Below are 16,972 nucleotides of genomic sequence, written 5' to 3' on the forward strand. Positions count from 1 at the left end.
ATCAATGTTGTTGAGCATTTGATTCTTGGTAAATGCACAGGACACAATTAGGTTACTTTTAGCTAAATAATCTGGCACCTACTTTGGTGCACATGTATTTTCAGAAGTATACAGTCAATGAAACACCGTAATTAAAAAAAGAATGGCTACATGATAAAAATAGTGTAATCTTAACACACTGCTTTCTTTAATTTAAGAATTCAAAAAAAATATATCCTGCCACCTATTTTGGTGTGCATGTTTTTTCTCAAATACACAATTAGTACCCTGCAGCTGTATAACTTTTCGCCACATAATCTGCCACCTACTTTGGTGCACATCTATTTTCACAAATATACAATCAATGAAACCCCGTAAGTGAAAAGGATGGCCACATCATAAAAATGTGATGTTAACGTTGAGAGTTATCTTTGATTTAAGAATTCAAAATAATATAATCTGCCACCTACTTTGGTGTGCATGTGTTTTCTCAAATATTAGTGAACCATCGCAGGTACAAAAAAATTTGCTGGAGGCTGAAAAAATCACCTTTAACATTGAGCAATTTCTTTGATTGTTCCAAAATATTACAAACTTAACGCTGACTACTCTTTTTGATTTAAGAATACAATGTACATCTCAGGACCCAAAAAATTATCATGCTGCTTGTGTCTGCATGCTGAAGTTGTCTATGTAATAAAATCTCCCAGAAATGTTCAATGTCGTGGAAACCAATGACAATGGAGATTGGGAAGCAGAACGGGAAAAGACAGGTGAAAAATTCATGCCAAACATTGACAATTAAAGGTTAATAGGTACCTTCAGCCCATCATAAGCCAATTGAACTTCTATTCCTTCCCTGCATAAGGTAAAGAAAGTAAACAATAATGGTGTCAGCAAAATAAAGGAATGGAAATAGCATAAGCAAAAATAGAGATGAAAATCTTTCCCGCCTCTTTGTCTCTCTTTTTACCTCTTAGACCACTCTGCCAACTCTTCATTGTCTCTATCATGTTCAAACTGATGAGTCATACCAACGAACAGGGCTCGTTTTGGTTGAATTTTCTTCACTGCTTCAAGGCTCTGAGTATTGGAAGGAATCAAAAGCAAGGTTAGCTAAGCACGTCTAAAGAGAGCCGATTCTGATATAGTTGACTGCTAAATGCTCCCTTGACGGTTTATATGTATCGCCAAGGACTCCAAACTAAAACTTTATCATCCTTTTTTATCTCCAATGCTAGGTTTGAAACAGAAAGGTTGCCCCAACTGCTGTAAGGATGATGTCTTTCTTTTCAATGATAGATGTATGGGATCTAAAGAGATAAAAGACACAGAACAAAGAACAAGATACTGTTTCTTTCCCTTGCCAATAATATGACAAAATTTAGAGAGAAGAAAAACACCCATGTCCACCCATATTTTTCTATACTCGTTGAAGCGGAACATTCTGATTGATTTTGAGGAGTCCTGCTTCTCAGGCTTGTCGACAGGGGATAATGGCTAATATCAAACTGGTAGACAAGCCTTGGCATTGGGCATGATAATTGATAATACTATTAACAAACTACCAGGAAATGGATGATTGTTTCGACATCAAGTATATTTTAATAAATAAAATCAAACATTATCGAAAGTGTATGTGACTTGATGTTTGTGAACCTAGGAAAAGACAACGGAGTCACAATTGAAATCTACAGGAAGCAAACGATAAAAATATGCTTCTTTTAGGTGGCAGAGGGATAGAATAACGAGCCTACTTCTGATTTGTGGGTTAAACAGAGCACATCGTATGAGATATGATCGTAGAAGAAGTGAGATATCTACGAAGTCCATGACTGGAGGACTTGCACTAAAGAGAGTTTTAAACCGAGATTTTGTCTAGGATAAAATAGTTTGAAAACAACAGTTCAATGGTGCATCAATACAGATCCCAAGATTTGAAGGAGATAACAACTACAATAAAGCATGTTGTCTTTTATGATACCATGATCACTGTGATCATCTTTGTAAAACTTTTTAATCCTTGGATTAAATGAGAGGGACAGAATTGAAAATTTATTCTTTTGTGTTAAGGGGCTTGTTCGGTTATTTAGCACTCCAATACTATGAGTCCAACTTATGAAGTGCCTTGGATATGTAATAAAGGTCACTTTAATGCTAAGTGGCCATAAACGTTTAAGAAGGCATCATAAATATAAAGTGGTTAGGTCAAGTAGGTAGCACAACTACCGAATGACTATGTTATTGTATCCAGTGAGTTTGTAATTGTATCCAAGGACTTCATTGAATAAATCATATCCACATCTTGTGTATTCTATTTTTTAGGGTTTGGTTGTGCTGACAATTTGTCGTGCAACCTTGCATACTAATCCTTGTTGCAGATCCACAAACTAAAGCAATGTATGAGTGCTGGTGCAGATGGATAACTCAACACATTGTTACATGATGAAGACCAACACTGATGGCAAAATTATCTTGTCTTTATCTCTTCCTCTTCTTGAATTTTGTATAATTATGTAATTTAGAGAATATAAAGAAGACGACATATGAAGTGATTGTATTATCTAACATTATTTATACCCAACCCTAAGTTTGTAAATGGGATGGTTGATGGATTGATAAGCTTTTGATCATATTAGGCCTTATGTTGTTCATTTTTTGTTGCATAATTTTATTCAATTAATGGAAATTCAGAGTTTAGATTGCTGCCAAATGTTTATTGTGCCAATGTGTGTCTGGTGGATGTATTTATTATTTGTCTAAGACAGCTTGTTAATTGGTATGCCATAATTTGTTAAGAACCGTATAAACTAAGTTGAGTTTGTTAAGCTTGGATGTATTTATTATTTGTCTAAGACAGCTTGTTAATTGGCATGCCATAATTTGTTAAGAACCGTATAAACTAAGTTGAGTTTGTTAAGCTTGGCACTATCATTGCACTAATTCCCCAGTGCACTCTTGTTCTTATCAAACTGGTATCAATGCATAGTTATGGTTAAGACTCGCACTTAGACAAAGAAATTGAAGATGATAAACTAAGACATATTGAACTACTCAAAGAGGAATTTCCATTCTGAACCAATTATCATAGGATCTAAGCTCCTTTTTCAAAGTAGAAACCAAGGTGGAGATTTTTCCCTACGACAATTAGCTGAATGCATTGGAATTTCTAAGTCTGACACGTTAGAAACCCTTCATGCACTTTTACTGATTTATTCCTACCTACTTGTTCTGTTAATTAACAAGCTATTTACCATGTAAATACTGGAAATAAATACAAATGCATGCTCAACACATTACATATCATCAACTGAAGGAAATAGAAACGAGCACACAAGTGACACCATTGTTTTTGGACTAATGTCTTCAGAAAAACCTAATGCAGGAAAACCGGTGCAACTATCTGAGGGTTTTATTATTAAGAAACTCTTTTCTGAGTACACTAGGTGCCAAATTGGCTAACCTGACAGAGATAAAAAAATCTGGCAGCAATACCTCTCTTCGGAAATAGGTATTCGGAAAGCCTGCTCCACGAAATCCCTCTCCAGCACAATTTGAAGCCCAGCATCAGCCCTGCTGGCCTCTGCATCAACCTAATGAGGCTCTGCGCAGCTTCTCTGGCTCTCTGTGTCACTCCCTCTCGCTCTGCGTCTGCCTCTATCTGCTTTTGTGCTAGTCTCTCGGCACTGTCCCTGCCTCGTACTCACTGCCCCTCGCTGCAACTGATCACTGATTCTATCTCTCTTAGAAAACCCCGCTCTAGAGAATAGAATCACTGATCACTCTGGTGTATTCTCCAAGTGACCCTCAAGCCTCCTCTTATACTTTTCCTGTTGACATATCAACGACCGAGATTAAGTTCCTAATCAACGGCTAAGATTAGATCTGGCTTCATCCATGTCTTTTGGACCATTCTAACACAGATTCATATTAATACACATTAATATTTTATTTTCCCTAAGTTTAGACTTAGGGACTCCATTAAAAATATTAATTATTTTAATATCCCCTAGTCTATTTAGAATCTGCCCAAACCCTTTCTGGGTATTAGAGATCTCATGTGCCCCAACCTCTCCACCAAATTTCGTGGCTAGAGCACATCTGATGCTACCCCTTGATGATTGATTGATTGAAGAAGATAGGTTTCTTCTATAAAGTGTATCAATTTATAGATCAAGACAAAACACTTTCATAAAGCCATGTGTGCATAGAGACGCTTTGCTATGGTGGGAGAATTTTTGTGAGTGTAAAGTTTAAACTGATCCTTAGTGTCACCCAGGCTTTGTCATAGGACGAATTGAAAATAAATATCAAGGACAAATTCTATCCCATCAACCACAAGAAGGAGAAACAATAGTAGTGGCAATACTTATAACAAAAGTACAACCAAATGGTAGGCATGCTAGGTTAGCACTTAGCAGAGGCAAAGAATAGTTGGAAAAAGGCCAATAACATTGTTGATGTTATATCCATTCATGGAAAGAAGAATGCTATAAAATATGTGATGACAAAGAAGCTATTCGTTAAGATTATTTTGTAGAAGTGTAACTCCAAATTAGGGCTCAAGAAAACACAATTCTGTAATTATTGAGTAGGTGCCCATCGTCACTGATAACTCCAGAACATAATGAGCACACACCATGGTCTGATCTCCTGGGACCAAAACTGAAAAGCCATCGAAACTCTCTGTCGGTATACCTCTCTGCTCAACCATCTGTGCATCGATGAAGTTGTGGGTGGCCCCACTGTCAACCAAAACTGATACTCGCTGGCCACGTACTGTCCCCCGTACGCGCAATGTCAAATACTTGGGAACTCCTCGTAATGCTGCAAGGGCTCCTCTGGTAGGTGCAAAAGCTGCACCACCTGCTACTGGTGGTGGAGGCGGCAAGGGACCCTGCATGGCATGACTATCTCTTGCCTCCACATCATCCTCCTCATCTTCTTCCCCGCTGCTCTTAGAAAAGACCTCAATAAAATGTGCTTTGCCAGTAGCACATCTATGTCTTGGTGCCCACGGCTCCTGACAGGTGAAGCACAACCGCTTCTTCTTCAACTCCCTCCTGGCATCATCATCAATCTGTACTCGTCTTGGATTCCCCTTCGGAGGCGGAATCCTCACATCCTTCCCCTTAGGCTGAAAAGCCTGTCGCTGGGGGTAAGGTGTCTGAGTCCTGGGTAAGACATCCTGTAAGTCCCGGATCATGCTAATAGCATCCTGAAGGGTGGTTGGTCTAGTGGATCTGACTAGACCCCGAAGTGGCTCTGCTAACCCCTCAACATACATGTAGATCCTCCATGTCGTGGATAGATTTGGCACCATCACTGAAACCCTCAAAAAGTTCACAATGTAGGTTTCTGGGCTCCCTGTCTGTTTGAGCCTCGTCAGCTCAACAAAGTGTTGTTCCGGATCCCTCCGGTCAAACCTCTCCATCAATCTCTTGGTGAACTCGACATACGTCGTCACTGTGGAATGCCCGAGTGTAACCATCCCATGGAACCACCAATCCTGGGCCTCACCATCCAAATGTAACGTCGCCACCTTGATGGCCTCTGTCTCCGACATCTAGTTAAGCTGGAAGTAAATGTCCATCTTCTCCACCCAAGACTTTGCCGAACTGTTTGATGAACCATCAAACGTAGGCAAGTGGAATCTACTAGCTGCACGGTGGGTGTCACCATCATGATAATGTCGGTACCCTCTGTGATGGTCGCAGGGTCTACTATCCTGCTGGAGCTGAACAAAGTCTCTGAATGAGAGAGCCTCCCTGAACTCCTACCCATAGGCCTAGTATTCTGCAAAATAATCGCCCATATGACTGGGCTCTACCTCCTGCTGGGCTCCGGCCCCCGTGTTTGCTCCTAAGAAAGTGGGCATGGTAGAGCGTGTAGGGGCATGTGAGGCCACCTGCTGAGTAGTATCACGCTGCTCTGGCAAATGGTGGGATGCACCCGATCCCTCACCAACCTGGAAAACCTGTGGGCTCTCATGCTGTCTAGCCTCTACTGTCGTGAATCTCTGCCCCATCACCTCAATCTGCCTCGACAGATCCTGTACTGATTTGAGGAGCATGTCCACAAATCTCTTCCCGTCATCATCTACCATCGGATTCTCCTGCTCTACGTCCACCACAAGCTCCTCCTGTCCTGCATCCACCATAGGCTCCTCCTATTCTGCGTCCACCACCGGAACACAGTCTCCCTCTCCGTAGGTGTTCTCCAACCTTGCCCAGTGTCTTTGTATCTCCTACCTCTGTAACAGATGTAGGGCTTTCCCCCGGTGTCATAGATTGCTAGCTCCACAGGCTGAGCTAGATCTATGCTCTGATACCACTGTAATATCCCGTTTCCGAGATATTCCCCAAACCCCAGTAAACTCCAACCAAATACGTATAAATGATATAATAACGGGGAAGCTCAGATAAAAATAACAATGGTGCAACATATAACAATATAACCATGAGATATAAGCAGATACTCAAGAAATGCAAAGAGAAATGCTAAGCCATTTTATTATACTGAGTAATAGAATGAGTACAAGAGGTGATCAGAAAGATGGCACCTCGACTTGCAAAAGGCAAGTGAAGAAATACACTCAGAATAGCAAAGGAATGGCCTCGAACTGCATCCAAGTCGCTGGAGAACTGTCGTGTAGTTGCTGGAAATCAAATGAGGATTTGGGGATGTTCCCCTCGTCAAAAAATGTTGAAACTGTAGAATCGGATTCTACTCAAGAAACCCAGAAAAACCCAAAAAGCTTTTCTGAAATGGCCGACCTTCGAAAATCGCCCCCTTGGGGAATCATGTAATCCCTCAAGGCCCTGCGCTGCCACTGAGTAGAATCCTCCAAAACATTGCCTGAAACTCTGCCAAACCCCTCCAATATGCAAGAGTTGATCCCTTGCTCAATATCCCCTCTCAACTCCTCCACAAATCCTCAACCCGGAATTGCTCCGAGAAGAACTCCGTCCCTCTCTCAGGACTGCGCAGTCTTCCAATGCTCAGCTCCACCTCAATGCCAAAGATCAAAACTACTACAAAAAGACTACTGAAAATACCTTGCCTGAGCAAGCACTCGAAGTCCCCTGGGGCTAAGGGTGAGATCTCCGAACGGAGACACTCGGTGCACTAAATAGTGCTGCAGACAGGCTAAACAGCCAGTGTGCTCCAAGTTGAAGTGACTTGTTCAAATACTCATAATCGAATGCCAAAATGAGGAGGCTCCTCTCTCCTTTATAGCATTGGCCTCTTTCAATCCCAAGGCTCACCTCCTCCAACGTAGCTTTCCTCTTGCCACGTGTTTCTCACTATCTGCGTAGTCACTCCAGGTGTCTACGTGGGCCCCTCTATGTGGTTCTTTGGCCCCCCTTGGCTCACCTTTTAAGTTACAACGTTGTGCTACTAGGGAGTGTCTTTATTCATGAAGTGAGTATGTCTCCCTCTCCTCACCTTTTTATTTATAAATAGCTATAGAAGGAAAAATTGAGCAAAATCGAATATTCCAATTAGCCATGGCTGATTAGGAATATTACATAAGCCAACATAGAGAAATCGAAGTCACTATCTCTTGTGCAATTTTCTGAAAATCTATGCAAGTCTCCTGACGTAGATGCCTCTGCATCATGGTCTCGACCCATAATTGATTCTCCCTTCCTATCTCTGATTACTTGCTCTGATACCATGTGAAAATTCTATCACTGCAACAACTAATTTATTTTACCTACTTATTTGCCAATAAGTTATTTACGAAAAACCTTTTAGTAAACATTAAAATAAATTTTGTTGCAGATATCACACCATAATACAGAAACAAACACATGCACAAGAATCAACACATCAACACAGATATTTTGGACAAATGTCCCCGGAAAAACCCAATGTGGGAAAACCGGTGCAGCATAGGAGGATTTTATTATTCAGCAATTCTTCAGTACAACTGGGTGCGCTTACCCAACAAAGAACAAATTCTCCAGCACTTCTCCCAACCTCAGCATCAAGATTACTGGCCTCTACGCAGTTCCCAAACCTATTGTGTTAGCTCCTGCCTCTCTGTGTCAGCACTGGGCCTCTCTGCGTCACCCACGTAGGCCTTCCAGTGATTGCACAGTCGGCTGCCTCTGCATCTGCCTCTCCAACCTCTGCGATAGTCTTCTGGTGCTGATCCCAACTCTTTTTTCCATACCCGCTGCCTCCTGCTGCTCCCCAGGCCACTAGTTCGAATTTCTCAGCTAACCCCGCTCCAAAAATCGAACTGACTAGTCTCCCTCAGTCTATTCTCCAACTGACCCTCAAGCCTCTTCTTATACATTTCTTGTTGGTCTTTCAACGACCGAGATTAAATCTCTAATCAACGGCTAAGATAGATTTGGCTTGATCCATGACTTTTGGAACCTTCTAACCCAGTTTTATATTAATACCCATTAATATTTTATTTTTCCTAAGTTTAAACTTAAGAACTCTATTAAAAATATTAATTATAGTAATATCTCCCAAACCGATTAGAATCTGCCCAGACCATTTCTGGGTCTTAGAGATCTCATGTGCTTTAGCCTCTCCACCAATTTTCATGGCTAGAGCACATCTGGTGCTACCCCAAATCAACATCCCACACTAACCAGGTGTGCAAGCGAGGCGGCAACAGGTCACACCAATTCCTAGCTTTCACAAAGTAAGGATTTTCATGTAATTTTGTCTCTCCATAACAACTCTAATCTCTCCATAATAATTGTGATTTCTATCTTCTATAACCCTTTTGTTTATTTGAAATGACATAAAGTGAACTTGCTTTCTTTTATATATATACATCAAAGATAAATAAGAAAGCAATGTTAAAAAACTATAGTTGAGTTGTCCTCTAGAGTCTAGAGTACATGTTATAAAACAAAAAGTACAAGCTAGTGGATAAGGGTAAAATTTATAAGTTACAACGAAGTGTATCTTTATTCTTAGATTATTCTTATAGACTTAGTCAGACTTTTATTGAGTAGCTACACTACAATAGCCTTAGTCAGACTTTTATTGAGTAGATACGCTACAATATGGATTGCTTGATACAGATCTATATGCATTATACCCTTCGTTGTAGCTTATAATTTTACCCACTAGCTTGCACTTTTTGTTTTATAACATGTACATAGACATTACACCGAAAATCTAGAAGACAACTCAACTATAGTTTTTTAACACTCCGTGCTTATTTATCTTTGGTTATTCTTATAGCCTTATTCGGGGAATTTATGGAGTAGATACACTACACTATGGATTGCTTCAGCTCAAAACTCGTTTGATAGATACTTCCGCCACGATACCAAACTATGTTTACTAACCCTTCATGTACAAAAGTAATTAAAATGGGTACTTTTGAAGGAAAAAGAATCTCATAATGCATTAACGGAAAACATGTTATCTTTTTAGAGAAAGGAGTGGGAGGATACATGACATTATTGCACACAAAGTTTTCAATCTGATACTACTGAATTTACTGGTTTTAATTCTCAAGCAAACGAAGTACGAATAAAAAGCTAACAAAAGTTAACATTATTTGATTTACAATTTTCGCATATTCTACAAAATGTATCCTTTATTGAAATTACCAGTGCAGATGATTGAAATTGAGTTTTGATACTTACCTGAGGTAAATAAAAGTGAGTGGTATGTGGTCTTTTCTGCATCAAGAAATATGTGTCAAAAATTTTGAACTAATGTAACGGACAATGTCAAACTAGCTGTATTGATTATATACTTTCATGATAACATTAATCAATGCAAGTTAACCGAAAATCAATAACATAAGATACATAAAGGCGACTACTGTTTGAAATAAATAAATATCACACTGTCAAAGTACAAACAAGGTGTCTGCTTATGAAACAGCAAAATGTCTTCCATAAATCCTAGATTCTGAAAGTGTTGCGCAAACATGCACTTATGGACATAAGAAGTTAGAACAATATTAGTGGATGTCTAAACAATAGGAAAAGTGTTGGGCAGACATGCACTTGTGGACATCGGAAAAAATAACAAGAAAATAGCCATAAAAAATATGATGTTGTATATTCATTCATGTGGCAGAGAATCACATTTTATTTGTTAGTTAGACTGGCGGGACTTGCCTATGTTTATAAAATTTATATGGGACTAGCATGTGGCCTAAGAAACTATGATTAAGGTGCATTTAAGTCATCAAAATTATCTGGGGATTGCATTCAACCTGGGCCACACCAATCCCTAGTATGGTTAGATTTTTTGGTTTATCATTACATTCAGTGTCAAACTTTGGCATCCTTACAAAACAATACTTTCGAAATCCAAACATGATTCAAAATCCAAGGAAAATTTTGACTGCAATAGAATCACATTAATATAAACACATTCATTATTATTTAAAAAAAAAAACATATTATTTTGTTCATTCTGGATAATTACATATATGTTCATATTATAATAATACATTGCATGTAAATTACCTTCACTAAATCACATGACATGTTACATAAATGAAATTATATTTATATGAATCTCTATTATGATAACCTCTTATTATGCATCATAATACTTAAATTATATCAAGTTTTTTTTGTTTTTTTACTAGAACTAGATTGAGCCTAGGCGTAGGAATTTAGAGGGTAAGTTCCTTAGATAGAACACCAAAGAACACTACTCACAAATAGATCACAAATCAGTACACCAATATTATTGACGTGGTTAAAACCCTCAACGAGGGAAACAGTGCACGGCCTGAGCCAACGCTGCCACTTCAGGGAATTTATTAATGTAAAAGAAAGAAAATTTACAAAAGCTTCTCTCATGAACGGTCACCTAACAAATCACCCTCCATGCTATTTAAATAGAGATCATAGAACAATCAGGTGTTAAGCCACGGATCAAGTGTCGGTAATACCGAGGAGAGAATGAACCGTTGGATCACTTCATGTCTAGAACATATCGTGACCGTCGGATCACTTCATGTCTAGAACATATCGTGACCGTCGAATTGTAAGTTACAAAAAGTACATGCTAAAGAAACACACTTTGTCTAACTATACACTAGACCAAGTTGTACTTAATTATGATCCTATGTGTCGGAATATCCTACATCCCCCCTTAAGAACAACTTGGGATAGGATTGACAGATGTACAAAGATGACACAATAGGAGAAGGAAGGAGGCATTAGAGACTATCCCCCCTTAGTGACAACTTCCTGAACTCCAACCATAAATCAAAGTTTAGTAAACTTTGCCTCTATGAGAGCCTTGTAAAGATGTGTGCAACTTGATCATCGGTTGAACAATATTGCACTTCAAGAACATGGTCATGAATGAGCTTTCTGATGAAGTGCATGTGTAGTTCAATGTGTTTGTTGCATTGATATTGGACTAGATCTTTGCATAGTTGAATGGCACTTTGATTATCACATCAAAGTGTGTAGTCGAGTGTTGCTGCTGAAAACCAAACTATGATAGGATCTGACTAAGCCACAGGGCTTCCTTACTAGCTTCAACGACACCACGATACTCTGCTTCTGCTGAAGAAAGAGAAATGGCACTTTGTTTCTTACAAGCCCATGTAATAGGTCCAGAACCAAGAGGGAAGACATAACCTGCAGTAGACTTTCGATCATCAGGGTCACCAGCCGAATCAGAATTAGTGAAACCAACCAATAGAGGAGATGCTTCCACACTGTAATGAATCCCAATCTAAATTGTACCTCAAACATAATGAAGTATTCTTTTAGATGCTTTCCAATAACTTTCGTGTGGGTTTTGCATAAATTGAGCAACAAGGCCAACAACAAAGGAAAGGTCACAAAGGGTATGGTTCAAACATAAAAAATTTCCAACAAGCTGGCAGTATAAGGTTGAATCAACTTTAGGGGAAGTACAAGTGACTGAAAGTTTGGCTCCAGACTGAAAGGGAGAAGGGGCTGGCTTACAGTCTTCCATGTGAAAGTGGCATAGAAGATCACAGGCATACTTGGACTGGGAAAGGGAAATACCTTATTGCAAGATTTGAAGACCAAGAAAATAATGCAAGTATCCTAAGTCTGTCATTTCAAATTGCTTTTTAAGACTAGACTTCACATGGTTTATAAGGTTGGGATCACTACCAGTAAGGATAAGATCATCAACACAAAGAACAAGAATGATAAGAGACTTTCCCACTTTCTTGGTGTAGACAGTATTGTCAGAATGACACCTTGAAAATCCAATATCTAAAAGAAAGCTATCCATTTTGGCATACCAAGCCCGAGGGGCTTGCTTGAGGCCATAAAGGGATTTCTTAAGCCGACATACAAGGCGGGAGTCTATTTGTATAAAGCCAAGAGGTTGTTCCATATGGATTTCTTCATGCAAGTCCCCATGCAAGAAGACAGATTTAACATCCATCTGATGGACTTCCGATTTGAAAGAGGCAGCAAGGGAAAGAACAACGCAGATGGAGTTCATTTTGGCAACAGGAGATGTTGAAATTTGGTACCGGAGGACAGGGGGTTCCCTTAGGCTTTGATCTTTGGCCTAGGGAAAAGTGTCCAAAAGAATTTAATTTTTCTCCTAAAGTGACTTTATAATTTTATAAAGTTAAATCTAATTTAAAAGTGACTTTAAGTGATAAAGTTACTAAGTCTAATTTTAAAGTGACTTTTATAAAGTCAATGAAAAATTAGAAAGGAAAAGTGACTTTGGAAATAAATGACTAAGTGGGTCTTTATTAAAGTGGGGTGAATTAAAAAATAAAAAGTGAGATTTAAATGAGCATTTAATCTCAGCCTTAGATCTCAATCTATTTCAACCATTGGATTTAGGGATCACCCAAAAGTCACTTGGGGTTAGATTAAAGGAGGAAAAGGTCATTCATTTTTTCATGAGCAGATTGAGAGAAAGAGAGCAAGAGAGCAAGGGAGATTTCTGGACAGTGAGCTGCGGAGTTTCAGCAGCGGAGTTTCAGCAGAGCAGAGTTTCAGCAGGGCGGAGTTTCAGCAAGGCTGAGTTTCAGAAAGGCTGAGATAAGTTGTAAAAGTTTGTTTGCTGATTTTTGCTGAATATTTCTCTTACTGTAAAAAGGCATTTTACAAAAATAAAGAAGAGCTCTCAAACTAGTTTTCCCCAAGAGTTGTAGGGGGTTTTTCCAGGGTCACATTGACCAAAAAACTCAGTGTTTAAATGTGTTATAATGGCTGTTTATTACTGCTAATTTTTATTTCTGCAATTTCCAGCATTCTGTAAAATTTCCAAAATTTGTGTTTTCAGCAAATTTATTTTTTCCAGTTTGTTAAATGTATGGTTATGGGAAAGGGCATTTAACTATATGGGAGAAATAAGGAGAAACTGAAAACCAGGGTGGGAAATGATAAATTTCTACATGGTATCAGAGCTTGAGTGGTGAAGGACAGTTTGGGACAGCAAAAGGAAAAATTACAGCTGCTGATTTTTCACTCAGAAAATTCCAGCAAGCTGATTTTTTCATAAACAACAGTTTTATCTTTACTACAACAGTGCTATTTTTCAGTTTTAGGACAGCAGGATGTCATTGGGATTGAGGGTGGAGGATAGGCTGGATGGGCATACAAATTACAGCGTTTGGAAGGACAGAATGCAGAGTATCTTTGAGGAGGCAAAAGTCTGGAATATCATAGTGCATACCACACAGAACCCTGTTGTTGTGCCTACTGATGCTACTCAGTTGACAGCTTATAATAAAAAGAACAACAAGGGTAAGACGCTGATTCTAGACGGAATCAAAGACCATTGCATTCCTCATGTGAGAGGAAAGAGCAATGCCCATGAGATGTGGACAGCATTGTCCAATCTCTACCAGAGTACCAATGAGAACCGGAAGATGGTCCTGAAGGAGAAGCTGAAGAACATTAAGATGGGTAATGATAGTGCAACTGGATATCTCACAAAGATTACTAATGTGAGAGATGAGTTGGCAGTGATTGGAGAGGCCATTCCACCCACTGAGTTGGTGCGGATTGCAGTGAATGGCCTCCCTCGTTCATGGTTGAACTTTGCTGATGGGGTTTGTGCATGTGAGACCCTTCCCACATGGGAGAGGTTTTGGGATGATTGCATTCAGACAGAGATCAGGAAAGGTCAGCTTGGGGCAGCCAAGCCAGTTGAGCAGGATGAGGATGTAGCACTGGTGACAGGAGGCAAGAAAGGCAAAGGGAAGAAGCAGGCTTCCACAAGCAGTGGTGGGGGCAAAGGCAAAGGTAAAAGTAAACAGAGGAACACACAGAAGGACTATTCCAAGGTGAAGTGTTGGAATTGTCAAAAGATGGGACACTATGCAGTTGTGTGTCCGGAGAAGAAGAAGAAGAAGGGGAAGAACCAGGACGTGGCAACTTCAGCAAAGATTGAGGACTTTGCAGGTCGTTTTGACCAGGAGTTTGCGTTCACTACGTGTGAGTCCTCTAGTGCAGGATCACTTGCCACACAGGTTCAGAGGGAGCATGCTTTTCCCTCGATTAGCGGAGCATCTTCAAGTATCTGGTATGTGGACAGTGGGGCTTCACGTCACATGACAGGAGTCTGTGAGTACTTCTCAGAGCTTTCAGAGAGTGGCACTGATATAGAGGTAGTACTCGGTGATGACAGAGTTGTTAGAGCAGTCGGGGCGGGGACACTGACATTTCAGAGGGAGTCCAAACCTCCCTTGAAAGTGTCAGATGTTCTTTATGTGCCAGGGATGAGGAAGAACCTCATATCCGTCTTAGCTTTGGAGGACAGAGGATATGAGGACTGTTCAGGGGAGGACAGGTGTTGATGTATCCCAGGGGCACTCCAGCTAATTCAGCTAGAGTGATAGGTGTACGCCATGCAAAGGTGTACAAGTTTGCATTCCAACCCCTTTTGGAATTGAGCAGTAGTACCGACAGCAGAGCTAGCAGTTCTGAGCTGTGTGAGATTTGGCACCGTAGGATGAGACATATGTATCATGGAGCCTTGAGGACATTGCGGGAGATCACTACAGGTGTGCCAGATTTCACTGATCACTTTGATACTTGCAGAGGTTGTGCGATGGGCAAGTTTGCCAAATCCCCTTTTCCCAGTAGCGATAACAGAGCGACTGGGATACTTGATTTGATTCATTCCGATGTGAGCGGTCGGATGTCTCATGTTTCCTTGAGTGGATATGAGTACTATGTTTTATTCATTGATGATCACTCCAGGAGGACCTGGATTTATTTTTTGAAGACCAAGAGTGAGGTCTTCAAGCAGTTTTAGGAGTTCAGAGCTCTTGTGGAGACACAGACAGGTCGAAAGATCAAGTCCCTGAGGTCGGACAATGGAGGAGAGTACACCCTTGGAGAGTTTGTTGACTATTGTGCGGAGGCAGGCATTAGGAGGGAGTTCACTATTCCTTACAACCCCCAGCAGAACGGGGTTGCAGAGAGGGAAGAACAGATCCATCATAGGGGCTGCCAAAGCCATGTTACATGATCAGGGGTTGCCATTGTTCTTGTGGGCAGAGGCCTGCAACACAACTATTTACTTGCAGAACAGGAGTCCGCATCGTGCCTTGGGGAACATGACTCCGGAGGAGGCTTTCTCTGGGAAGAAGCCTGATATTGGTCAACTTGATATCTTTGGATGCATTACATAGTCCTATATACCCAAGGAGAAGAGGACCAAACTAGAGCCCACCGCAGAGAAGGGTATCTTTGTGGGCTACAGTGAGACCTCAAAGGCCTTTCGGATTTACATTCCTGCACAGAGGAGAGTTGTTGTTAGACAGGATGTGAAGTTCGAGGAGGACAGGGCCTTTAGGAGGTCACGGGAGTTAGAGTATCTAGATCAGCCAGACCCTCAGCAGCAGTTGAGTCAGTTGCAGGGATCCAGTGGGCAGGGATCAGGAGGATCAGGAGGTACATCTATGAGGATGTCAGGTCCGTCAGTGAGCAGTGGCTCAGCGAGCCAGAGGGGTGGTGCTCCGGGCAGCATGCAGAGCAGTTCACAGAGCAGTTCACTAGGGAGTCCACTGATGGACAGTTCACATGGTACCTCAGCTTCTACAGGTTCAGGTGTAGGCAGGAGGACAGCAGACAGACAGTCAGGAGTTCAGGCTCCTGATGATGATGAGGAGGAGGAGTTTCATTCTCCGGTGGGAGAAGTGCGCTCAGGGAAGAGGAAGCCCAAGTGGCTTCAGGACACCTTGAGAGATGCCTCATCTGTTGCTGAGCCGAAGAGGCCGGTCACAGAGAGTAGACCACCTGAGAGGTTTTGTAGCTATATGGCGATGGTTACCAGCATCCTTGACTCTGAGCCTTCTAGCTATGAGGAAGCAGCTAGCCAGCAGGTTTGGAGAGAGGCCATGTAGGAGGAGTATTCTTCTATAATGAAGAATGATGTTTGGGAGGTGGTGCCGAGGCCTGAGGGAAAATCCGTGGTTACTTCCAGATGGCTTTACAAGGTAAAGCATGCTGCAGATGGCAGCATTGAGAAATTCAAAGCAAGGTTTGTGGCTAGAGGGTTCTCCTAGGTAGAGGGAGTTGATTATGAGGAGACCTTCGCTCCCGTGGCTCGATATACTTCGATCCGCTCCATTATATCGATAGCAGCAGAGATGGGTTGGAAGATCCACCAGATGGATGTGAAGACTGCATTTCTCAATGGCTTCATACAGGAGGAGGTGTACATTGAGCAGCCACAGGGCTTTGAGGTGCATGGGAAGGAGTCCCATGTGTGCAGACTAAAGAAGGCCCTTTATGGCCTGAAGCAAGCTCCCAGAGCTTGGTACTCCATGATAGATACATATTTGCAGGGGATGGGTTTCACAAAGAGTGAGGCAGATCCGAACCTTTACTTTATTGTGATTGGTGAGGAGCCTCTCATTCTGGTGCTGTATGTGGATGACTTGGTCATTACAGGTGCAGAGAGACTCATAGAGCACTGCAAGAGAGATCTTGTGACGGAGTTTGAGATGAAGGACATCAGCTTGATGCATTACTTTTTGGCCTTGGAGGTGTGGCAGGAGGAGGGGCATTTCTTC

The 16,972-nt window shown here is 41.1% G+C and overlaps 1 protein-coding gene across 2 annotated transcripts in view; it reads right to left on the reverse strand.

The window, feature by feature from the left end:
* Positions 1 to 388: 388 nt before the first annotated feature.
* Positions 389 to 16,972, reverse strand: part of LOC149225502 (putative hydrolase C777.06c) — a 311,218-nt gene continuing 294,634 nt past the window's right edge. Inside the window, exons 7-9 of one of the 2 annotated variants that reach the window (XM_089377106.1) lie at positions 9,609 to 9,644; positions 953 to 1,062; positions 389 to 838 (exon numbers count right to left, since the gene is read on the reverse strand). In XM_089377106.1, coding sequence (XP_089233232.1) covers positions 781 to 838; positions 953 to 1,062; positions 9,609 to 9,644 — 204 coding nt within the window. In that variant the 3' untranslated portion in view covers positions 389 to 780. Of the gene's footprint in view, positions 839 to 952; positions 1,063 to 9,608; positions 9,645 to 16,972 lie in introns of those variants that run through there. The other variant, XM_089377107.1, reaches the window with a different exon arrangement.

This window comes from Pinus tabuliformis, chromosome J, assembly GCF_031772625.1.
Source record: "Pinus tabuliformis cultivar Carrire ecotype Pingquan chromosome J, CPIR1, whole genome shotgun sequence".
Lineage (NCBI taxonomy): Eukaryota > Viridiplantae > Streptophyta > Pinopsida > Pinales > Pinaceae > Pinus > Pinus tabuliformis.